Here is a 26885-nt window from a genome sequence, read left to right as displayed (position 1 = left end):
AAAAGAGTATTATTACCAATAAACATGTATTTGGATTTTAACTCATTGACTTTCAATTTGTTTAACTTAAATCTTTCAGTTAATAAATGCAATTCACGATTCATCGTGTCCACTACATCAACAAAATCTTCCCCATAAAAATATATTAATGTGTCATCAGCAAAAAGATGAATTTTACATTTGCTTAATACGTTTCCCAAATCATTAATGTATAATATGAAAAGTAGAGGTCCAAGTACACTGCCTTGCGGCACACCAATATCATTTAACTTTGGATTTGACATTTCACTATTTAATTTAGTCCTTTGGTACCTATTTGACAGATAATTTTCCAGCCAATTAAAAACTGTCCCGTTAAAACCATATTTCTTTAATTTCAAAAGAAGTATATGACGATCTATTGTTTCAAATGCTCTTTTGAGATCTATAAAAACTGCGCATATACCGACCCCTGTCGTATCTAAAATACTTTTCATATCTGAGACAACTAACTGTAATGCGGTCTCACATGAATGAGAATTTCTAAATCCAGACTGGTAATTATACAGGATATTATTTGAAGTAATAAATTTAATCAGCTGATTGTACACCACAATTTCTAAAACTTTTTCACAAAATGGGAGCATATTTATTGGACGTAATTGATCAAGTTTATTAGTATTAGGAACTTTTGGAACAGGAACTATAGTTGATATTTTAAATTGCTTGGGCACCAGGCTCTTCTCTAAACTCATATTAATTAAATTTAATAAAGGATAACCTAACACATGAAATAGATTTTTGATAATATCGAGACCTACTTCATCCGTACTATTTTTTTTATATTGTAATTTGATTATATCATATAGTTGGTTTAGTGATATGCTCTCAAAAGTTTCAAAATTTACATCAGATGAAACAACTGTGCAAATTTAAATTAATATCACTATTTTGGTCAAAACTTACAATAATATCTTTAATACTATCAACATAATATTGATTTAATATGTTTGCCAAATTTACACTATATGTTACACCTTCATGTTCAAGACTTTGAAATTGTGATATTGTGATGTCACTAAGTTATTTAATTATTGATTAATAATTACTTACCTAAAACTTTATTTGAAAATTAGAGTTTTTGTTGGGAAAACCCGCATTTTCCGAGGAAAATTTTCGTCGGAGAAAATCGGGAAAAAGATATCTCTATGCAGAATTTAATTGCGGTGAATTTTTATTTGGGTGTTTTTGTTGTAATGTTAAAATCTTTGGAGTTATAGAGCAATAATTAAAAAAAAGACGATTTGGCGGCGCCATTTTGTTTATAAAAAAGTAGCACACTATCTGCGGACTTTGCATACCTATATTATTAATATATAGGATCTTATAATTCGAAGCAATAAAATTGCTGGTAAATAACTTTTCCATGAATTTTGCTAATTAGCCCAGAGTAAAAATAGTATACCAGGTGAAGTTTATATAGGGATTATACAGGGATTTTCCCATTGATTTTTTTTTATATATATATTATGGTTTACAAGACTTTGGACCGGTAGTTTCTGTCCCGATTAAACCTTGGTTAGAGGAATTTTGTCGTGCAAAATTTCGCTAAGCGGGGTTTAATCGAGACAGAAAGTACCGGCCCTTAAAAACCGACTTTAATCACTTGAAAATCTTTTAATTGCTCCTCTTATCAAAAGTAAAGTTATCCAACTGTAGTGTCAACTACAGAACGCGTGTTATTTTTAAGTAAATAATTTGTTGCATATCGGGTAACCCAAAAATTCAGGTAAATATTGAAATTTCAGTAGCCACCCTCTAATCAGTGGCGTATCCGCATAGACATATTTAGTATGTCTACCCTTAGAATAATTTATTATGTTGTAGATATTGTGTAACTCTTAAAAAATGAATTTGTGTGGTCAATAAAGAGTACAGTTGTCACTTTCATAGAACAATAGTCACTTATCTTACTTAGATCTACTTACTACTTACAGAGGGCGGTTGCAATTTTTAAAATACTAATTTTTATAAATATTATTTCCAAAGTCAACTGAACCACGTAACAAACTAATTACTTTAAGATAAAATGACTCCAGCTTAGAGGTAACTGAATTTGTGATTTTTTTTTATCTTTTCGATTTTTGACCCTTCGCTTCGCTATCGAACGTATTCGCTTCGTATCTGTTTAGTGTACAGGTAGCGAATGATCGATAACGAAGCGACGCGATGGGTCGCGTCGCTTCGAGCCTGGGCCCTTCGGGGTCCTGGGCCCTTCACAACAATGTTTATTTTTATTTCTAGTGACATTTAGAACGCCAGAAAATGTATAGAAACTGAATATTAACATAGAAAGTTGACTAACAATAGATCAGCTGTATTAAATACAGCTGATCTAATTTTGACGTTTATAGTTGTCATTTTGTTACAGTTGTAAAATTTTAAGGCATTGTAATATTCTTGGTGTTTGAATAATAGTATATTATGCAACGAGCATTTAATGATGGTCATTGGTCATTATGAAGCGAGTATGAGGGATACGAAACTCGCCGCCTAGCGGCGAATGAAGTTCATTATGATACAGGTAGTGAAATCATAATTAATATATTAGAGCAATTATAGAATGAGAATAGAAAAAGTTATTTTAAAGCAGAGTAATAATACTGTAGCGTAATTACGGTTAAAATAATACTCTCGATTCGTTTATACGAATTTATTTATACAAGTTACAGATCGAATTTATATTCTCAACTAAACTAAATAAAAGCGTGCTCCCATTAAATAGCAAATAACGTTATACTTGATCATTCCAGACTTCGCCACCTAGCTATGGTGTGACCTTCCACATATACCGCGCGTCGATTCCACGTTTATTGTGCTTCGGCCAGAATTTTCTCGGCTTACGTCTCGAGGTGCTACTTGCGGCCGGTGATTCATTGTTTTGCTACAATACTGTTAATTAATGTATTTTTTGTATGGAAAAACAAATATTTTGAATAGTTTCTTGACAGTAACATGACAGGGATGAAAGTCACATCTGAGAATGGACCGGATTAGCCCATAAGCATAGCAATTAGGTACCTACCCATATATCTAGTAGGGTGGCGCCTACTGTATAATTTTTATAGGAGATTGTTTTTGTCCCAAACATCTTATAATGCATTGGCTTTTGTTTATAATCAAAATAGGACCAGTTGGACAGCCACTTGATACATATTTTTTATTAACTATGTCTTCTCTATATATCAAAGTTATCAGATACCTGTAATAATTTTTTCTATGACTTGTAAATCAATCATTTTTCATTTCTAGACTGGGTTATTAACTAGTTTTTATACATTTTGGTTTTTATTTTAGACTTTCTCCAAGAGATGAACACTATGGAAGTTTTGAACACAACAGATGAACATGTATCTAACATAGAACAACCTATGAGTCAACCAGGTGAAGAAATTACACAATGCGCAATTTGTGATAAAAAGTTTGCTAAAAGAAAAAATTTGGATCGTCATATGAAAATTCACACTCCGGAAAAACCTTATAAGTGCGAAATTTGTCTGAGGCAGTTTACTACAACAAGTTATTTTAAACAACATTTGAGAGTGCACACTGGGGAACAACCTTACAAGTGCGAACTTTGTTTTAGGATGTTTTCCCAGATTGGTTCTTTGAAACGACATATCGCGTGGCATAATGGAGAAAAGCCTTATCAGTGTGAAATTTGTTTTAAGCAATTTAGTCAAACATGTTATTTGAAACAACATTTGAGATTGCACACTGGAGAAAAACCACACAAGTGTGAAATTTGTTTTAAGCCGTTTAGTCAATTAAATGATTTGAAAAGACATATGAGAGTGCACACTGGAGAAAAACCTTACAAGTGTGAAATTTGTTTTAAGCGATTTAGTGAAAAGGGAACTTTGAAACCTCATATGAGGTTGCACACTGGAGAGAAACCATACAAGTGTGAAATTTGTTTTAAGCAGTTTAACCTATCACGAAGTTTAAAAAAACATTTGAGAATACACACTGAGGAAGAACCTCGTAAGTGCGAAATTTGTTTTAAACAGTTCACTACAGCAAGTAATTTGGAAGAACATTTGAAACTGCACACTGGAGAAAAAGGTTTCAAGTGCAAAATTTGTTCGAAGCTGTTTTCTCACATCTGTTATTTGAAACGACATAACAGATGCCATACTGGAGAAAAACCTTATCAGTGTGAAATTTGTTTTAAGCAATTTAGGGAAACAGTAACTTCGAAACGACATGTAAGAGTACACACTGGAGAAAAACCACACAAGTGTGAAATATGTTTTAAACGGTTTACTACAACATATTATTTGAAATTACATTTGAGAGTACACACTGGAGAAAAACCTTACAAGTGTGATATTTGTTTTAAGGAGTTTACCCACGCAACTAGTTTGAAAACACATTTGAGAGTACACACTGGGGAAAAACCTCATAAGTGTGAAATTTGTTTTGAGCAGTTTAATGAAGCACGCGTTTTGAAAATACACTTAAGAACACACACTGGAGATAAACGTCATAAGTGTGAAATTTGTTTTAGACAATTTAGTAAATCGGGAAATTTGAAACGACATTTGCAGTGGCACACCAACGCCGGAGAAAAAGCATAGAGGTGCAAAATTTGTATTAAGCAATTTACAACAGAATATTATTTGAAAAGACATCTGAGATTCCACACTGGAGAAGAAACGTACAAGTGTCAAATTTGTCTTAACTAATTTACTCGTAAAGTAATTTAAATGATCATTTAAAAGTTCATACTGGAGAAAAATCTTATGAGTGTGAAATTTGTTTAAAGAGATTTAGTGTATTGAGAACTTTGAAGATACATATGAGGTCGCACACCAGAGAGAAACCATACAAGTGTAAAATTTGTATCAAGCGATTTAGTACAGCAAGTTATTTGAAAAGACATCTGAGTTTGCAAACTGAAGATAAACTGGATAGGGTTATTCGACAAGGAACCAAGCGCAAACGTAGTAAATCAGAGAAAATTACGTCAAAAGTTTAGTTTAAATTGAGGATGTCAGACGTAAAAGGATGTAAGTGCAGTTTTGATAGTTCTGAGATAATCAGCTTCAAAGTTATTTGAGTTTTATAAATTCTAGAAGTCATTAAACTAAAATATGGCTGGTGGACAATGTTCCATAAAATGATAAAAATATAGGGGTATATTATTGCTCTTACTATATCCTTCTTTTTTTTTCAATTAATAAAAAATGTAGTTGAATCAGTGGCGGCTCGTACCACTTTAAGAATGTAGTGCCAGAACTCGGGCAGGCGCCAAAATTTTTAGTGACGGATTCACGGTATTGTCAAAAAAAGTATACTTATTACAAAAACTGAAAAAATATATGCGCGGATACTTTTATCTTTGTATCTTATGTTTATTGATCTGAGGTGCCAAGGAATTGTCCAACATTGATCAAAACAGTTCCGTAAATTAATTAATAATAAAAACCTCTTAACCTACCACCAGCATTTACTGCTGATAGTGCTTGAAGTTTGTTATTAAGATTTAGTCTCTATTTACCAATTTATAAAAATAATACTATTTCATTATTCACACACATGCACAAATTTTTGTAATGTCACTTTTAAAGTTTACGATATATGAAGTTCATTCTTCTATTTTTTGGTTGCAAAGTTTTCAATGCCTTTATTATTAAAATTATCAGTAGTAATTGCACAAGAGCTCTGAAATTATTGAATATTTCCCGAGCGACACTTTGACAGTTTTAATTTCACGAGCCGAAGGCGAGTGAAATTATGTCAAAGTGTCACGAGAGCAAAAATTCTATATTAATTTCAGAGGTCGAGTGCAAGTTGTTGTGATTATCTCATGAATAAAACTGTTCAAAACCAAAATTTTATTGTAATTTATTTATGTAAGTACCATTAAACACACAGTTTTTATAAATATTTGACGATTTAAAGTCATCACTTTTATAATTTTTAAAACATTAATTGTCATTAATGTCACTGAATGTATTTTTTCGTAGCAACGAAGGGCATCTGACGTAATATACTTAACGACGGGAGATTATAAAAAATTATCGATTTAATTCAGATTTCTGTAGCTTTCTATTGGTCAGAATCTCCTATGAATGAAATAATCAATACAATTTACAAAATGCTTTTCTGCAGATAGCATACCTAAAGCACTATGTTTTAACATCGAAAAACAGCGTTCTGCTTCAGATGTTGATATAGGAATGGTAACTAAAATACTTAAAAGTTTAATAGTTTCTTCAAATGTGCTTTTTAAGCCTTCCCTCTACAATAAAACCGATAGCGAAACAGCCCCAGAAGTAGTACTTAATTCGTCTCGCCAATACAGTACCTACTTCTAATTCAGTTTTAAATCGAGTTTTGTTTAAAAATTAAAATTGTCTCCATGTTTCATTAACAAATGATTCGGAGAACTGATGCTTATAAGCAGAAAACTTCTCCGACATAAATAAATTAGAAGCAACTAAATGTCCGGAGAAGGTAGACCTTTGAAAGATCTGGTACTTTGAATAATATGAACCTATAAGTCGTTGTCTAATTCGGCGCTAAAATTGACCAGCTCCTTAAATATGCCTCTATTTTCTGAATTTTATTTTTCGTCGTGACTTCTTAAAGCTAACTCGAAAACTCCACAAAACCTTATAACATTTGGAGTTTTTTTTAAATATTTAAAAAAAATATTCTTAAAAATTTAAATTTCTTAAAAAAATTTTTTAGATACTAATCTTCATTGTCAATTAATAAATTAAACTTAAGAAATAATCAAAATATTATTTATATTACACACTACACCCACGATTATGATGCCATAAAAGTTTAATTATAAATACAAAACTTTTTAACAGAAAATATACATAATAAAAGCGACAAACCAGCACGTAAAGAAACTCAACCTCGAGCCCGGCACAGAGATTCACATTTAAAGGTATACTAATAGTCCAATATAGCTCTTTCTCTGTCACTTAAATAGAATGCTCGTAAAATCTTTCTCTCTTTAGTCGTGTCAGTACTGACTTTGGCACGAGGGAGAGATTCTCCTGTCGAATAATCTCCGCTGTGGCAGGGGTTGTATTACGCAAATAGTTGCCATATTTTATATAATTTATGAAGATCAAAAGAAATATACACAAAAAAATTAACAAGAATTAAAAAGTTTTGAAGATAAAAAATATGTTACTGCATAGTTACGAAGGTAGTGCCATGGCTCTAAGGCACTACCTCACGGGCCGCCACTGAGTTGAATCAGTACATGGTGTTGATGATAAATGTTAGTCGTAAAACGGTTCAAATGCCAATGTTAACTATTACTAATCATTTTTATCCCAGCTGTTAACCACAGTGTAACTACAACAGGCACGATGCATAATACATAATTAGTCTTAAAAATTTGACACAAATCTAATATTTATTTACTTGAAATTAATCCCGTATTAACATGTATTTTTACAGAATACTAAAAATAGTTTTCTGTTAAAATGATTCAAGCGCATGTAAACACGTTTACCTACTACTAATGCAAACTGCAATTGTTTTCATTAAATTAAATGTAATGGCTATAGATGCCGACTGTAGGGTGAAACATGCTTGAATCCTTTTACCACCAAGTTATAGTACTATTATAGACCGATCAAATAAAATTACAATACATGTAAATCAAAATGTAATCCCGTACAGGTTGGAATAGATTTTTTATCAAAGTTTAGGTCCAAACAAAAGATATTTTTAAGAAAGTATATGATTCATGTGAGGGGATCATTGTTTAAATAATTAAAAATGGGTAATTTTTGCACAAAATTTACTTTTTTAACTGCTCTGGTAATTCGTGTCTGTATTAAGGATTTTACAATTTTTTTCTGCAAAGCTGAAGAAAAAGTCTTTTATATGCGACTTACTAAATTAAATTTGACCCTTAATTTATTTAAATAATTGTAAATAAAAATTGAAAAACAAATTTCTAAAAAAATATTATTTGCAATATAAATAAGCACTATAAAATATTTTGTTTTGCAGAAAAATTTCGCTATGATATCACTATAAACTGACAAAAAAATTGGTTGATAAATATTGAGTAGTTTATGAGATATTTAATTTGTTTATAAAAAATTAATTTTTTTTCCAATTGCAAAAATGCGGTTGTTGCCGATAGAGTATACAAGTTTTTAACGTCTCATTTGTTTTGCTTTTATGTATATTTTTGATAAATGTATTGACAAATCAAAATTTCAATTAAACAGCGCTCCAAAATGGCGTTTGAAAATTGGTGTAATTTGTTTAAAACTCATTTTTTTAGTAACATCGCCTGGATTAAAAATTTTGAAATTATTTTTCGATATTCGTATTCTTGGTAATTTTTGACATATCCACAAAAGAATAAAAATTTTCTAGATGCATTTTTGGTCGAGATAGCTTTTCCCAGTTTAAAAATTCATAATTTGTTTATTTATTAATATTGACATTTAAAAGTACGTGAGTACATTTACTGACATTACTGCTTAATAATGTAATTTATACACAATAAAAATTGTGAATATTTTGAAAAATGATGATTTTCGTAGCACCTTAAATGAAAACTTTTTGTCTGAAAATTGGCGGAGGAGTCTTTTCTAATATCTCCGTTACTAATGGGCCAATTTCAATGTTTTCTTTTAATTTGGGGTAGCGTATAAAAATATTAGCATTTGCATGACCCTTTTTGCCATAAATAATTATTAATTAGTTATAAACAATTTTTTTCTCTAGTATTGTGATAAATAAAGGTTGGCACCAAAGATAATCACAACAGAGTAATAAAACAAATTTTTACTTTAAAAACTTACAAAATAGTAAAATTTTGTTAGAGAATCATAACTCTTTTCTTTGTACAAATCAATGGCAAAATCTCGCAAAGATAATGTGAATACAAAATATAATATATAAAAAAATGAAAGACAACCTCTCCATATAAATATATGTATATAAGTGAATAAAAATTAACAAATATATACACAATTTTTAGTGTATTACATGTTAAAAAGATTATAAAATTTAATGAAAAATACATATTTTTATTAAATGTACCTATTTTTAATATTGTACAAAGAAAAAGTATTTAACACATTTTTAATGCTAATTCAGTATTATTTTTTATTTTTCTTTATAAAAAACCTTTTGTGCCAATTGTATCTATCACATCTAGAGAAAAAAAATGTTTATAACAGATTGACGAATATTTATTGTTAAAAGTGTCATTTAGATGATACTATTTTTATAAGCTACCATAAACTAAAAAAAAAGAATGTGTGTGTACTTTGTACGCACGTAAGAAGATATTCTTCTATTATATAATAGGTAATTTAAACGAAGTAAATATACTTAAAAGGTTATTTGTACTTATTTTATTTAAAAATCAAACTAACTTTCTTATCTACCACTTTCAAAAAAGAAGAATAACTTCAAAAATTATATAATAATATACTTACAATCATAAAATCTATAAAAAAAATAAAAAAATAATAACTTGCTTGGGGCTTGAACCCACTTCACGTCTACCGCGCCGTACGAAAGTTGACGCCGTTTCAAACTGCACCAAACTCTCGTATACGTCATGTGGGAATATACACAAACTAAACGTTTACACCATAAATTTATATGAATTTAATAAAATTATTAGTTTGATTTTTGTCGAAATAAAATACAACAAAATATAGAGTAAGAAAACGATATATGAGATGAAGATTTGTAGAAAGTTTGTTCGTAATCAGATTATGTAAATTAAAGCATTGCCTACTAATAGGTAACTACATTATTTTGTTTACATTTTCCAAATAGATAGGTATTGAAACTATTAGGTATTTCCAACTGAAACATTTAAAATTACGTACCTGCGGCTTTTCAAAACTATTTAAAAAGTCACTATAATTATAAATTTGATTTTATTTCTGTCCACACATCAATAAAAACTAATATTATACAATATTTTTGTTTACCGATAACCTCCATATTGAACAATTATTGACAGATCATTTCAAAATTTCAACATCCAATCAGAGCCCGTATAACAACTAATACCATACTGTCGGTGTGCGCATGCGCGCGGATCAATCAAATTTTACCCTCAATCGATTCGCCGCTAAAGAAGAATATCTTCAAAAACATTGAAATTGGTTCATTATTAACGAAAATAACGCAAAGTACTACTGCACCACCAATCTTCATGCAAACAGTTTTCAGTTGAAGGTTGCTACAAAAATCATTATTTTGTAAAATATTTAAAAAATTTAATTCTATGTATAAATGACATTGTTAAGTAGTAGGGTTGATAGATGTACTCACGCACTTTAAAATGTTAGTGTTGATAAATAAACAAATTATGAATTTTTAAACTTGGAAAAGCTATCTCTGCAAAAAATTGATCTAGAAATTTTGTTTCTTTTGTAAGTGTGTCAAAAACTACCAGGAACACGAATATCAAAAAATAATTTCAAAATTTTTAATCCCGGTGATGTTATTAAAAAAACGAGTTTTAAACAAATTATACCAATTTTTAAACGCCATTTTGAAGGGGTGTTTGATTAAAATTTTAATTTATCAATACATTTATCGAAAAAATACATAAAAAGAAAAAAATGAGACAAAAGAATGTATACTCTATCGGGAACAACCGCGTTTTTGCAATTGAAAAAATGGTAATTTTTTATAAACAAAGTATATATCTCATAAAATGCTCAATATTTATCAACCAATTTTTTTATCAATTTATAGTGATATCATAGCGCAAATTTTCTGCAAAACAAAATATTTTATAGTGCTTATTTATATTGCAAATAATATTTTTTTAGAAATTTGTTTTTCAATTTTGATTTACAATTATTTAAATAAATTCAGGGTCAAATTTAATTTAGTAAGTCTCACATAAAAGACTGTTTCTTCATCTTTGCAGAAGAAAATTGTAAAATCCTTAATAGAAACAAGAATTGCCGCAGTAGTTAAAAAAGTAAATTTTGTGCAAAAATTACCAAGTTTTAATTATTTAAACAATGATCCCCTAATATGAATCATATACTTTCTTGAAAATATCTTTTGTTTTGATCTAAACTTCAATAAAAAAATTATTCCAACCTGTATGGAATTAAATTTTGATTTTATTTTATTTTATTGGGCTACTATATAAGTATGCGAATGTGTACTTCGAGCATATTTTTAGAAAAGTGCACTTAAACCCTTTTACTTTTAACCCCCTCAATTATAAATCAGTGCTCAAAGTGTACGATAATCTTTATATACTAAAACATTATATATTATTTTGTTATTCTATCTTGACAGTTTGAAGAGAATGAGATTGGGAAAAGGGTGGGTAAATGTTGTAATGTACAATAGTTGTTGTTACCTGAGAATATCAGAAATTTACCTGAAAAGGAATTTAACGATAAAATTTAAAAAACGTTAAGAAATCCTTTTTACGCTATCCAGGAATATCTAGATTTAGAACAAAATTTTAATTTTGCTTAAATTTTTTGTAAATATATGACGTGTGTAAGATATTTTGTATTATTAATATGAATAAACAGTATTGAGTAATGTAGATTGAAAATATGCATTAGTTAAAAAAATCCAACAAGCTTATATTTTTCAAAAACTGTTTTGTTAGTTTATACAGGGTGTCTGCGTAACTTGGAACCATATGGGAAACTTTTTTAATATCAATTTTACGACAAAAAGTCATTCTTTATAAAGTGCTCTACATAGCCTAAAACCTAAGATGCAATCATCAGATATCAAATTTTGTCAACAGTATACGAGGTATGTCAAAAAATATGAATTTCGCTCAAGAGCAAACTACCTTTATATTTCAAAATATCAAAAAATTGTATTATGAAAACTTATTTGTAATTAAAAACCATATTCAAATATGTAATAACAGCCTTCTACTTGAAAAAAAATTCTGAAATTTTCCTAAATTACCGATTCCGAACATCATTTTTATTTATTAGACATGTAACTCTTTTATTAATAATTTTAGGAAAAAAAGTTAATCTTCTTAAAAATCTGTGCATGATCTAAACCTCAATATGCAACCATCAGTTATCCAAGTTTGTTAATTTTATACGCGGTGTGTCAAATAATATGAATTTAGAAAGAAATATATTTCACAATATCGAAAATTTATTGTTATGAAAAGTGGTTTGAAAAAAAAAGTATATTGCAAATATTTCTCAAATGTATGTAAAATATGTAACAATTTAGAATTTGTTTTTAATTGGAGGGATTTAATTGCATATTAATACATAGTTTTTAATTCCAAACAACATTTTATAATACCAATTTTCGACATTCTGAAATACAATTCTTTCTAAATTCATATTATTTGACACACCTCGTATAAAATTAACAAACTTGGATAACTGATAGTTGCATCTTGAGGTTTAGACCATGCACAGATTTTTATGAAGAATAACTTTTTTCCTAAAATTATTAATACAAGAGTTATTACATGTCTAATAAATAAAAATGATGTTCGGAATCAGTAATTAAGGTAAATTTCAAAAAAAAAAATTTCAAGTAGAAGGCTGTTATTGCATATTTGAATATGGTTTGTAATTACAAATAACTTTCCGTAATAAAATTTTTTGATATTTTGAAACATAAAGGTAGTTTGCTCTTGAGCGAAATTAATATTTTTTGACATACCTCGTATACTGTTGACAAAATTTGATATCTGATGATTGCATCTTGGGTTTTAGACTATGCAGAGCACTTTATAAAGATTGACTTTTTTTCGTAAAATTGATATTAAAAAAGTTTCCTATATGGTTCCAAGTTAGGCAGACACCCTGTATATATAAGTAAAAAGTTTAGCCACTAATGGTTTATTTGTTTAAACACTAAAAGCTGTTTTGTTTAAACAGTTTTAAAAATATCGGTGAATTTATCATTTTACTTTGATCAGAGATGTTTCTATTTTGCTTTTGATTATGCTGAATCGGAATCTGACATTACAATTGGAAAATTTTATGAAAAAAAGTGAATCTTCATAAATTGCTCTCCCTGGTCTAAAATCTAAGATACATCCATCAGATATCAAATTTTATTCATTTTATACCAGATATGTCAAAGAATATGAATTTCGCTAAAGAGACCTTTATATATCACATTATCGAAAATTGTTATTATGAAAAGTTGTTTGGAATTAAAAACTATGTTTTAATATGCAAGTACATCCTTCTAATTGAAAACAAAAAATGCAATTTTTTCTCAAATTGCAGATACTCATCATTCATCATTTTATTACAATTAGGTATGATAACTATTTTATTGTTAATTTTACGAAAAAAAAAATGTATTCTTTATAAAATGCTCTGTATAGTCTAACAACTAAGATGCAAACATTAATATAAAATTCTATCAATTTTATACGAGGTATGTAAAAATAAACTTGTTTTGAGCAGTTTAACCACGCAAATAGTTTAAAAACGCATTCGAGAGTACACACTGAGGAAAAACCTCGCTGTTTACTACAGCAAGAAATTTGGAAGAACATTTGAGACTGCACACTGGAGAAAAAGGTTTTAAGTGCAAAATTTGTTCTAAGCTGTTTTCTCACATCTGTTATTTGAAACGCCATAACAGATGCCATAATGGAGAAAAGCCTTACCAGTGTGAAATTTGTTTTAAGGAATTTAGTGAAACAGGTATAATACTTTGAAATTACATAAGAGTACACACTGGAGAAAAGCCACACAAGTGTGAAATATGTTTTAAACGGTTTTCTACAAGTTATTATTTGAACTTACATTTGAGAGTACATGGAGGAGAAAAACCATACAAGTGCAAAATTTGTATTAAGCAATTTACCACAGCAGATTATTTGAAAAAACATCTGAGATTGCCCAATGAAGGTAAACTGGATAGGGTTATTCGACAAGGAACCAAGCGCCGATGTAGTAATTCAGAGAAAATTACGTCAAAAGTTTAGTTTAAATTATAAATCGGTGCTTAACCTTTACGAAAACCCTTATACATCATATAACATTCTATATTATTTTGCTATTCTGCCCAGAAAGTTCGAAGAGAACTAACTGTCTTTTTTAAGGAAATATATTTATTTTATAATTTTTGTATGAGATTTTTTTTCCAAACATCTTATATGTGTAATGACTTGCCCTTTGTTTATAATAAAAATAGGACCGATTGGATAGTAACTTATACATATTTTTTATTAACTATGTCTTCCCTCTGTATCAAAGTTATCAAAAGTTTGTAATAAATTTTTCTGTGAAATCACTCATTTTTCATTTGTAGAGTGGGTTATTAACCTGTTTTTATACATTTTGTTTTTATTTTAGACTTTCTCAAAGATATGAACACCGTGGAAGTTTTGAAAATAATAGATGAACATGCATCTAATATAGAACAACCTATGAGTCAACCAGTTGAAAAAATGCACAGTGTGCAATTTGTGATAAAAAGTTTGCTAAAAGAAAAAAATTAGAAGTATTATTATAATTATAAATAAGTATAATAATAATTACGTATTTTTTATGGGAAATAAGCCACAATTTTACTAAAAAATGAATTTATTAACATTATTATTATTATTAACGTTACCCATACTGAAAGAGGAAGTCAATAGAAAGAAAATACCACGATTAGTAAGTCAATAACATATCGAGTTAGTACAAATTTTATATTTTAGTATTACTTATTGTATATCTATGTAATATTAATATTATTTATAATTTAAACATATTAAAGTCAGAATTTGGTATTAGTTTTTTGAAGGTAGATTAAATGTAAGACCAAATACTTACGATGTCGGGATAGTATCACGAGGTTTTTTCCTGGTTTTCCCTCGTGATTTACTATGGAATCTCTAACGCGAGAATTTTACTGTCATCGTTGCATTTGGTTGTCTTTTTAAAGACAGATCACATGCTATGATTTTTTTGCGACGGATATTCTTGAGTTGGGATTGATTTCATGTAATCGAATGAACTATCTTTTAGTAAAGTCGTCCCAGGAACGCAACTCATAAATATTGGCGATATCATTTTAAAGTCTTCTACTTTAAAATGTATAATATACGTCTGAATTGCCAATATAAATGAGTCAGATTAAATAAATTATTAGAAGAATTTTTTTACTTAGCAACAACATGTTTGTTTTATTTTAATAGTATTTTGTATTTTGACAACGAAACCCGATTTGGGCTTCGAAACGTTAATAAATTCATTTTTTAGTAAAATTGTGGCTTATTTCCCATAAAAAATACGTAATTATAAAAATGCCACAAGGAAATAGCTTCAGAACAACATTAAGTATAATAATAATTATAATTGCATTTATTACAACGCAAGAGGTCCCGATTAAACCCCGGTTAACTAACCGGCTGTTAACGGAGACATAAAGTACCGAGCCTTAATGAGTTTAACAACATTATAAAACAGTATGAAAAAGATAAGGGACAAAAATTTGTGATTAAGGGTAGCAGAAGTAATAAAATAAAATATACGGGGCGATTGATTAGTGTGATAAAGCTCAGTAGATCCGCTATAGTAATAGATAGCAATATAAGTTAGTAACAAAAATTGTAGCAAACTTTGAGCTTTATATTACAAAATTAGTTAGAATGTTATAGGGCGTTCGATAACATAGTGGCAGACCAAACTTATGGTTTTTAAATGGAACACCCTATATTTTATTTTATGTTCGAAATATTCTTAACTTCCATATCACAAAAATATAAAGGTTTATTATGTTATACACAGGGTATTTACAAAGTTATAACCAATTTTCTATGAAAATCGTAACAAGTTCAACTCCCTGTATAAATAAAAATAAACACCACAGCAAAAATAAACACCAATTTAAACTGGTACATATATAAACTTACGTATAAAAATTATTTTCACAGTATTTTGTATAATATCATGTTAACTAATATTTTTATTTTGCTAACCTGAATATATATACTTCGTCTAATTTACTTACCGTTGCACGTCATCCGCGTAATAGCCTGTGACGTCACAGGATACCAACACGAAATATTTAGGCGGTAGGTGTGTTCTTTTTTAGAATCATTTTGCCTGGTACAGTGTAATTACAGCCACTAGACATATTTTATTATATACGCGTAAAAATAATGTTTGAAGATTTCTACTAATGTTAACCTAAAGAAATACACAATAATATGTTTCATTTAATTTGTATAAATGGATTATAAAGCGTTTTTATGAAGCACATTTGCTCGGAACACACTGTACCTGGAATCGAACGAAGGTGACATTTTAGAATAAATTGGTAACATTTATTTGACACTTGCGGTGATGACACTTCATATTTGTTTATATTCATAACTGTAAGTATCTGTTTTATTATATTTACTGTTTTTATTATTTACTTTAACATAAGATTATAACTTTAAGGTGATACAGTAGCGATCAACAGGTAGCCAAAACGCGTTCCAAGATTGCGGCTGTATGTTTGAATATTTTTTCGAGATATTTGGCACACGTATTCGTAATATAATAAAGAATGGCGGTACAGAGCCCAATTTGAAAAATATATTAATATGTGGAAATTACTCTGTAATTAAATACAATATTAAAAAAACGAGCCTGTACCGCCATTAAGAAGAACAAAAAAATACACTTTCTTCAAATAAACTTTTTTATCCGATGCCTAGATTTTGTGTCATTTTGGAACTACTGATTAAATAAAAAAATTTAGTTCTTCCGGAGACGTACTTCCGGAGTTTGCTCAAACTGTTTGATCAAATTATTTGATGGTGAGACGCGGCCTTCACTCTCTTGTGATAATAATGATAACTTTCTTGGGTAATAGTTTTCATGAAAGGTACGGTAAATTTGAAGTGGAATTAGAAAAAAAATTATTCTGTGTGTCTTTGTACTCACTCTCATATGATTCCAACACAACTCGTGTCGCTATACTGCAGTATTATTACCATTATGTATACATAACAAACTTCTCTATCGATAAAGAATAAGGTATAACAAAATTGCTACATACCTTGCCTGATTTTTTGGGATTGAAAATAGGCTTAAACCATCCCCTGTTCTTGTCTGACAGCCACGAAATATACAAGAAAACCCTCATCGTTTCGCAGCCATTCCAACAGTAAATAAACCACTTAACCAAACTTAATTAACTATGTACCAGTGGCGGCTCGTGATTTTTACAATAGGGGAGGCTATACCTAACTGTAAAATATCTAGACAAATTTGCACTAGCAAAAAAATGCGCCAAAAAATGTAATTTAAAGCCCCATTTTTTGACCATTTTTTATTTACATTTCATAATATCATCCTAATTCATAATTTCATGATATATCATTTTAAAAATAGTTAGTCTAATTGTAAAAGTTTAATACCAAAGTTTGTGTCGTTTATTTGTTAACAATTCCATCTATTTGTAAATAGATACCTCGCATATCAAAATAAATACAGATTTTGAAGTTTTGCAGTCCATACATAATGAAGCTTCAAATTTTTTAAGATACTCAACTGAATTTTTTTAATTCTAAACGCGGCCTACTGCGAATTAAAAAACACCATAAATTACCGATATTTTGCTTTGAGTTAGAGATATCGGAAAAAGTTATTTGAGCAAGTTGTTCCAAATATTATTATAACCCCACATACCAAATTTCATAACAAAATTCGCACTTTTAGATTTTTCATTATATATTTTTAGTCGGGACCCTAAAATTCGTTGTCCCGAGACGCACGCAACGGAGCTGATAAGCTATTCTGCCTCCCTTGGTATATCTCCGGGCAGCGTGTGATGGCACCGTAGATGCCACTGTTAGGAGACCGGGTCTCCTTAAACGCCTGCTGCGCTGCACGGAGCATTAGCAACGGAGACTGTAGACCGCGTCCCACCATCAAATAATTTGAGCAAACTGAAAGTGACAGTTAGTGACGTCACATCCTGAGTGTTCATTGTGGATAATAATGAAAAATTTTAATTTTAAATAAAGTACAAACAAGTTAGACAACTCAATACAAAAAATTTGATCAAACTAGACTGATAGTGAGAGCACAGATTTTTAGAATTTCAAAAAAACTGCAATTGTGACGTCACTTTTGTGACGTCAAACTGTTTGATCAAACTTTGTCAAGTTTGCTCAAACTGTTTGATCAAACTGTTTGATCAAATTATTTGATGGTGAGACGCGGCCTTGTTGGGCTTCTCGGCTCCGTGCTCCGTTCATGCATCTCGGGATAACCCAGGGTCCTGCCTACAATAATATGTAATAAAACTGAGACGCGATCATGCGTTCTAATGCTAATGATCCGTACGTATGGATAATTAGTGATAATATGGAATTTACACGTTGTATAATAGTGAGAGTTGTACCTGTTGTTTTCGCGATTCATGATAAACAAACCAGTGTAGAGTGTGTAAAAAATTTATGGGGAGGCTGAGCCTCCCTTGCCTCCTATGACGAGCCGCCACTGCTATGTACACACGAATAAATACTACAAATAAACTATACACAAATAAAATAAAAACTAAACTTAAAACCTAGAAAATAAGTCTATACAAAATATTACGAGCTACAAACTGATACAAAAACAAAATACTAACACCAAGCCAAGCCAAACAAACAACAAACGCCGATCCTGTACAAGACAAATGTCACCAAAATTATTTGCTATTCAGGCAAATTGAGAAATGGCCGATCTGGCACAGGCGCATAAAAATTTAGTTCATAGATAATCCGTTTGTGTCGGTTCTTGGGAGTTGGGAGATATGTATTCTTTGGTACGACTCATAATGCAAGGAAAGATATTGGCTCCGTGCGTCTCCCCTCTACGTACAGTCACGTGATACGCTGTCAGATTTTGTAAGGACGTTTGAGTCTTATGGGATTATTTTGTTAAGCTTGAATATTTTATTTTGTAGTGATAATAACCGAATACAATTGTTAGAATTCATTAGTTATTTATTTATACTGTAATTTATAGTGCAACAAAATATTTTCTTTTTCGTTAATAAATATTTATTGACATAAACTGCGATAGTGAGGTTATGCATACAAAATCAAACTGATAATCAATATTGGAAAGTGAAGAATTTATAGTGCGTTTTTATTTTCTGTTTATATTATTACATAATATCACTAGCGTGACACGGCATTTTTTTAAATGTCTCATTTAAACATACACAAAGCGTCCTTATAAAATTTCAAAAAACCGCCACCATGAGCAGGTCGGTCGATTTTGCTTTGACACTTTGTTAACGCTCGGAGCGAATAGTATTTTTACTACAAAAGCGATAATACGTAGGTCAAAATTTTTGACGTAAGAGAACTGTCAAAACATTAGATTGTGACTTTTCATTATTGCCATGTTTAGAATAAAAGAATGTAATGAAAAGTCACATTCTAATGTTTTGACAGTTCTCTTACGTCAAAAATTTTGACCTACCTACGTAATATCGCTTTTGTAGTAAAAATACTATAGATGGCAAACAAAGCATCGGAAGAAGACGAATTTCATGGCTGAAGAACCTGAGAGAATGGTTTGGATGTAGCTCAAAACAATACTGCCTCAACAATTAAAATAGCTATGATGATGATGATTGACAACCTCCGTAGCGGAGATGGCATCTGAAGAAGAAGATTAATTTGTTTTGTTGTATAATCCATGTTTACAATAATTATGTGATATATTTGATTTAAAATGGATTCAGGATTTTTTTATACTTTGGGAACTATGTCAACTAAAGGCTGTATGACACTGTACATTTTCTTGTATCATTTCTAATATCGTTTCTGATATGTCAAAAAAATGCATAGTGTCATACAAAGATACAAGAAACGATATCAGAAACGATACAAGAATTTGAGTCAGACACAGATTCTTGTACAAGAACTGCGCCAATTTCTGCGCAAAGAGCAAAAACGTAAAACCTGTTGGTAAAACATCTAAAATGTCATAATTACTTAACTTACTCATAATGGCGGCTGAAATGAAAATGGGATCATGTATTGATGAATTTATTTGTGTTTTTGTAGGTATTACATATTTATAAATATTTTATTGATACTTAATATACCGTTTGGTATGGACTACTGTGTTCTACTAATAACCATATATTTAGCTCCTAGTAAAGTTCAAACTATAAATTTAGGTTTCATGGTGCATAATTTTTTAATAGACCAAAATACAATAGTTCCTAATTGGATCAAACTGAAGATAATTCTAATGCAAATATTTTAGCACAAATATCAAAACAAAATAAAAACACAAATAATCAACCTCAAACAGTCAACGTAAAATTCTGGTTAACATTAAAATGTTAATTAAAAGTTTATAAATTTTATAAAATCTGTAAAATCAGCTGTAGCTGTAGATGCAGTACTACCATGACACAGGGTGACAAACACAAACAAAATTTCGACCAATCACGTGCCGAATTTCATACAATTTTCGATACAAGAACTTGCATAGTGTCATACAGGGCACAAATGTACGTACAAGAAATGATACAAGAAAATGTATACCAGAAACGATATTAGAAATGATACAAGAAAATGCATAGTGTCATACAGCCTTTAGATCTCTGGCGTAGATAATGACGTGTAACGGTAAGTAAATTAGACGGGCTGTACTTTTATATACCTACACATTGTTTTATTACAATTAAGTTTGAAACATCTGAATCGTTTTGATTCCCCTTCCCTTCTCTATTCTTGTATTTGTCCATCAGTTTCTACTTGCCTTATACTGAAAATTGCATCTGTAATCTGTGGTTGATCTGGCTTGCACAAATCCAAACAATGTATCGGATATTTCATCACTGGATATTTCCGATGAATATTATAATATTGAATAATGAATAATATTCCGATGAATATTATTATAATGAACTTGAAATATTAAAAAGCAATTTAAAAGGGAATAGTTCGTCGGATGAAAATACTCTTGCAGAAATTTATGAACGTCAACAACGCTCAAATAATTTGATGATCTTTAATATGCCTGAATCCAACAACGATATGGAAGCAGTAAAGTCAGTTTTTATGAAAATTACCAATGAGCCCATACCTATTCAAAAGGCTGTTAGAGTAGGAAAGAAGAATAAGTCTGGTAACAGAAGCCTTAAAGTTGTCTTACCCAGTAATTATGATGTCCAAACTATATTAAAAGGCCGTTCAGCATTAAAAGGTTCGCATGTATTCATAACTCCTGATCTAACTCCAAAACAGCAAGCTTATGAGAAAAATATGAAGACGCAACTACAAGACCGGACTTCCAAGGGCGAACAAAATTTAATAATTAAGTATATTCGTGGTGTACCTCAAATTGTTACAAAAAACTAAGTTTTAACCATCTTCATAAGTCTCCTTTTTCTATCTTTTATCAAAATTGTCGTGGATTGCGCACTAAACTTCGTGTTATTAGAAACAATTCGCAGGGAGTTTGTTATGATATAATTATATTTACTGAAACTTGGTTAAATGACCAAATATTTGACTCAGAACTTGATCTTACTGATTATGTAATATATAGAAAGGACCGTTCTCACCTCACTAGTACTGCGAGCAGAGGGGGGGGAGTTCTAATTGCAGTGCGCTCATCTATCCCTAGTAGACTGCTGGAATCTTTTCCAGGTATAGAACAAATATATGTGGCTGTTGGCAGTACTAATTGTCCGCTTATTGTGGGAGCGCTTTATTTTCCTCCTAAGCGTACGTTCAGAGTGGACGAGCAAAGAGCAAAGCGGAGAAATCAAACTCATACTGGCAAACGGAGGTGCACAGAGTGCTAGCAAAGAGCAAAGCGGCGAAACCAAACAAGTTTGATTTCTTTGGTCCATGTAGTGAGACCGCTCTCGTCTGAAAAATTTTTTGATTCGGTTTCTTTGTCAATTCCTATTCAAAAATGTCCCCTTTAAACAAATCTGAAGAGCACCGGGCGGAATTTTTGGGCAGAAATTGTTTAAACAATTTTATCTACTCTATGTTATGTTACGTGTAAGTTTTTAGTTTGTGAAAACTGTCATTATAGATAGCAGTGCGTGAAGTGTTTAAAGTGAGCGTGAAGTAACAATGTATTTTAAATGGGACTTACTTTTTCGCACTGTTTTTAACACACTTTCATATAATCAAATATCCTTAACTTTGACGTTGTCATGGTGATGACATAATGAGCAATAAATTACGACAAAAGTTTTTACAGTTTTGTGTTTTGAAAGAAGTTAGAATTTTTAAATGTCAAAGTTCTAAAAATTGTAGAATAGAAATGAATTCCAGTGACGAAGAGTTACAGTTTTTTTATTTGTTTATGGTAGAGTAGATAAAATATTGTATGAAACTGTGCATGAAGTACTTTTTGAGAACTTACGCGATGTATAGCACTCGCTCCGCTGTCGCTCGTGCTCTAAATATCGCGTGCGTTCGCAAAAAGCATAACTTCACGAACTTTTTCATAAATACCTATTTTTAAACAAATACAAAAGATCACGTTTTTTGCTCCGGAACATATATTTTTAGACGAAGTAGTTTTCAATCCTAATAGTAAATTATTAATATTGAAAATATTAAAAATATTACTAAAAGATTTTTAAATTGAAAACTTATTGGTACACTTTCCTGGTGACACCTCCAAGACCAATTTGCAAGTCAAATGGATGCTGCAGTGAAGACGAGAGGGAAGGAATTCTACACTATGCAATTCACATCCCCCGTCTGCAGCTGGTAAAGTTCCAACGGAAAAATGCACCTAGTTAGGCCGCACCTACATTTGATCCGATTTTCTCCGATCAGATCAGATCCGACGTCGGAATAGAAAATAAACCCATAGTATTAAATGGGGGTGCCTACATTGGATCCGTTTTCTCCGATCCGATCAGATCAGATCAGATCCGACGTCGGCCGACGTCGAAATAAAAAATAAACCCATAGTATTAAATGGGAGTGCCTACATTGGATCCGTTTTTCTCCGATCCGATCAGATCAGATCAGATCCGATATCGGCCGACGTCGGGAGTAGCTTCTCCTATTCTCATCGAGAAGTGTTTGGTTTCATTCCGATTGGTTGCAAGTTGAGTTGCAATTTTAGTTGCAAGTTGGTTGCAAGTTGGTTGCAAGATGGTTGCAAGTTGGTTGCAAATTGGTTGCAAGTTGGTTGCAAACTGGTTGCAAGTTTGTTGCAAGTTGGGGGTTGCAAGCTAACATGTTTAAATATATTCAATGTCATCATCTCAACACATCTTCATCGGAACTTATTGTCGGTGGTCGGTGGTCGGAAGATTACTGAACCAATGTAGGCACCCTCGCCGGAAAACCGGTCTGATCGGATCTGATCTGATCGGAGAAAGACGGATCCAATAGGGCTTTTCATCGACTGTCATTTGTTTCGAGCTTCTGTCACGTGTCACATAACATTGATATATCTACGCCATACGTCTTTGGTTTGTATTGTTTATATACCAATAACGTATGACGTACATAAATTAATATTATGTGACACATGACAGAAGCTCGAAACAAATGACTGTGAATGAAAAGCCCTATGTAGGCACCGCCTGTCGGATCGGATCGGATCTGATCTGATCTGATCTGATGTGATCGGAGAAAATCGGATCCAATGTAGGCAATGTAGGTGTGCACTTACTCTACGGAGTAATACGACTATAAAATAAAAATGTATACCATTTTTATTATTATATATTTTTAGGTTTTTTGGGTTATTCTAAACAAAAAAGGTATCTTGTAATTTTTCCCCAAAATTAATAATGTTCGAGTTATAGGCGATTTAAAATCTGAAAAATGCGAAAATACGCATTTTCGAGGCTTAAAAATTCATATTTCAATTAGTATTTTTGAGGTTACCAGATACTTAAATTGATGATTAAACATTCAGCTTCGATTCTGAAGAGTGATCGCGTCTAACTTTAATTTATACCGTTGTTTTTTAATTGTTAAATATGCGTGTATATCAGATTTTTTTGCCGGTGCGGCGCGCTCTATTTCAAAAATCTCCTATTTCCTCCGAAAATTATTTTTTCTAGATTTTTTGGGATATTCTAAATAGAATAAGTTTCTTGACATTTTTCTCAAAAGTTAATAGTTTTAAAGTTATAAGCGATTTAAAATCCAAAAAATGACAAAAAAACTCATTTTTGGATTTTAAATCGCTTATAACTTTAAAACTGTTAACTTTTGAGAAAAATGTCAAGAAACTTATTTTATTTAGAAAATCCCAAAAAATCTAGAAAAAATAATTTTCGGAGGAAAATAGGAGATTTTTGAAATAGAGCGCGCCACACCGGCAAAAAATCGAATAAACACGCATATTTAACAATTAAAAAACAACGATATAAATTAAGGTTAGACGCGATCACTCTTCAGAGTCTTGAGGCTCAATGTTTAAACTTCAATTTAAGTATCTGGCAACCTCAAAAATACTAATTTAAATATGAGTATTTAGGCCTCGAAAATGGGTATTTTCGCATTTTTCAGATTTTAAATTGCCTATAACTCGAAAACTATCAATTTTTGAGAACATTTACAAGATACCTTTGTTGTTTAGATGACCCACAAAACTTAAAAATATATGTTCCAGAGCAAAAAACGTGATCTTTTGTATTTGTTTAAAAAAATTGTTTAAACAATTTCTGCCCAAAAATTCCGCCCGGCACCCTTCAGATTTGTTTAAAGGAAATTTTAAAATATTTTTAAATAGGAATCCACAAAGAGACCGAATCGGAAATTTTTTCAGACGGGAGCGGTCTCAATACATGGACTACTGTGAGAGTAAAGAGCAAATATCCTACCGCTCCTATCCACACTGCCGAGTGGAAAAGAACTAAACTCTCGTCTAGCGTAACTACCCGCTATTAGCACTTCTTTGCTCTTTGCTCTTTGCTCGTCCACTCTGAACGTGCACTTTTTGCTCTTTGCTCGTTGCTCTTTGCTCTTTGCTCTTTGCTCGTCCACTCTGAACGCGGCCTTAGTCTGCTTTAGAAAAATATATCTCTTTCAATAACAGCATCGATAATCTTTCAAATACATTTCCCACCTCTCATTTCTGTATTGCAGGGGACTTCAACCTACACTGTACTTGGTCTCATGATAATTTTTGTTCTACGGCAATTTCTGCTCCAGACATTCCTTTAATCGAAGAAGATGCTATAAATATTATGAATCATATATGTTCCTATCAAAATCTTTTCCAACGCAATAACATCTATAATAATGTAAACTCATTACTTGATCTAGTTTTGGTTCATGATGAAAATTGCATTGTCGCAGAAGCTGATGAGGGATTAGTTGACCCCGATAGTTTCCACCCTCCTTTATGCTTTAATTTAAACCGCGGAGATGTTTTAACTGATGAAATGAAAGCTGAAGGCTTTTTCTACGACTTTAAATCAGCAAATTTTCAAGGTATTTCTGATTACTTAGACACAATATACTGGGATGAAATTTTCAGAGACAAAAGTTTAGATGATATGGTCAATATACTTTATGATGTCTTATATGGCGCTATCGATGTTTATGTACCAATGAAAAAGTTTTATACCGGCAATTTTCCTAAATGGTATACCCGAGAGTTAAGAAACTGCATCATTGCTAAAAAGAAAGCTCATAAGAAATTTAAAGTGACCAGGTTACCTCAAGACTATAATGAATTTTCTAGATTGAGGTCGATATGCAAGTCCTTATCAGGTCAAGCATACAATCAGTTTGTAGCAAACGTTGAACATACACTTCCTAGTAACATTAAAAGCTTCTGGAGGTTCGTAAATTCTAAAAGGAACAATAATAGCATTCCGAACACTTTAAACCATAATGGCCAAACCAGTTCCGATGGTCCTACCATAGCCAAGATGTTTGCTCAGTACTTTGCTGCAGTATATAGTGAGGACGAATGTCCTATTCCAAATAGTGCAAGGGCTAACACTAGTTTCAACATTACTGGTTGTGACTTATCTATTTCAGAGGTATATACCAAATTATCCCAGCTAAACATACATAAGGGTCCAGGGCCTGATGGAATCCCACCCAAGTTACTGAAATACTGTAGTTTTAATCTTGCTCGTCCCTTATTCTTTATTTTTCAAAAATCATTACAAACGAGTGAATTCCCTCCCGTTTGGAAAGTTAGTTTTATATCACCGATATTCAAGAATGGAGATAGAAGCGGGGTACAGAGCTACAGACCTATTAGTATCCTTAATACTATACCTAAACTATTCGAGAGTTTAATATGTGACAAAATTAAGCCTACTATACAAAATGTAATCATTGAACAACAGTATGGTTTTGTTATGGGGAGATCAACTGAAATGAACTTGTTAAATTATACCTCCTTCTTAAATGAAGCATTGGAAAGTAAACAACAGGTAGATGCGATTTATACAGATTTTTCCAAGGCATTCGATAGAGTCAACCATACGTTATTGTTACATAAGATCGAACAGTTGGGTTTCTCTGATCCTCTGCTTAGTTGGATTCGAAATTATCTATTAGATAGAAGGCAGATAGTTCGTATTAAGAATTATTTCTCTAATGAAATTATAGTTACATCGGGTGTACCTCAAGGCTCCCACTTAGGACCTATCCTTTTTAATTTATTTATAAATGACATAAATAAAAGCTTCAATTTTGCTCAATTTCTTCTATTTGCTGATGACCTTAAATTATTTCACATAATTACCTCTGATTTGGATCACTACAATTTGCAATCAGATCTTAATGGTCTTGTGGAATGGTGCTCACTTAATGGTATGGACTTAAATGCAAACAAATGCCATGCTATAACTTTTACTCGACTAAGACACTTTGAGAATAATTCTTACTTTATACGGGACACTAGGTTACAATTAGTTGACTCAGTTATAGATCTGGGTGT

General features: G+C 31.1%; 1 protein-coding gene across 2 annotated transcripts in view; it reads left to right on the top strand.

The window, feature by feature from the left end:
- The window catches only part of LOC126888461 (zinc finger protein 664-like), a 365892-nt gene that overhangs the window by 10805 nt on the left and 328202 nt on the right, over nucleotides 1-26885 (top strand). The window contains exon 2 of one of the 2 annotated variants that reach the window (XR_007699563.1): nucleotides 3337-5142. Coding sequence is in view for 1 of the 2 variants with exons in the window: in XM_050656791.1 (XP_050512748.1) it covers nucleotides 3337-4619 (1283 nt within the window). In the remaining variant the exon portion in view is untranslated. Of the gene's footprint in view, nucleotides 1-3336; nucleotides 7914-26885 lie in introns of those variants that run through there. The other variant, XM_050656791.1, reaches the window with a different exon arrangement.

Source organism: Diabrotica virgifera, chromosome 7 (genome assembly GCF_917563875.1).
Source record: "Diabrotica virgifera virgifera chromosome 7, PGI_DIABVI_V3a".
Taxonomy (NCBI): Eukaryota; Metazoa; Arthropoda; class Insecta; order Coleoptera; family Chrysomelidae; genus Diabrotica; species Diabrotica virgifera.
Note: the sequence above shows the minus strand (reverse complement) of the source record. Positions and strands in the feature narration are given on the sequence as shown.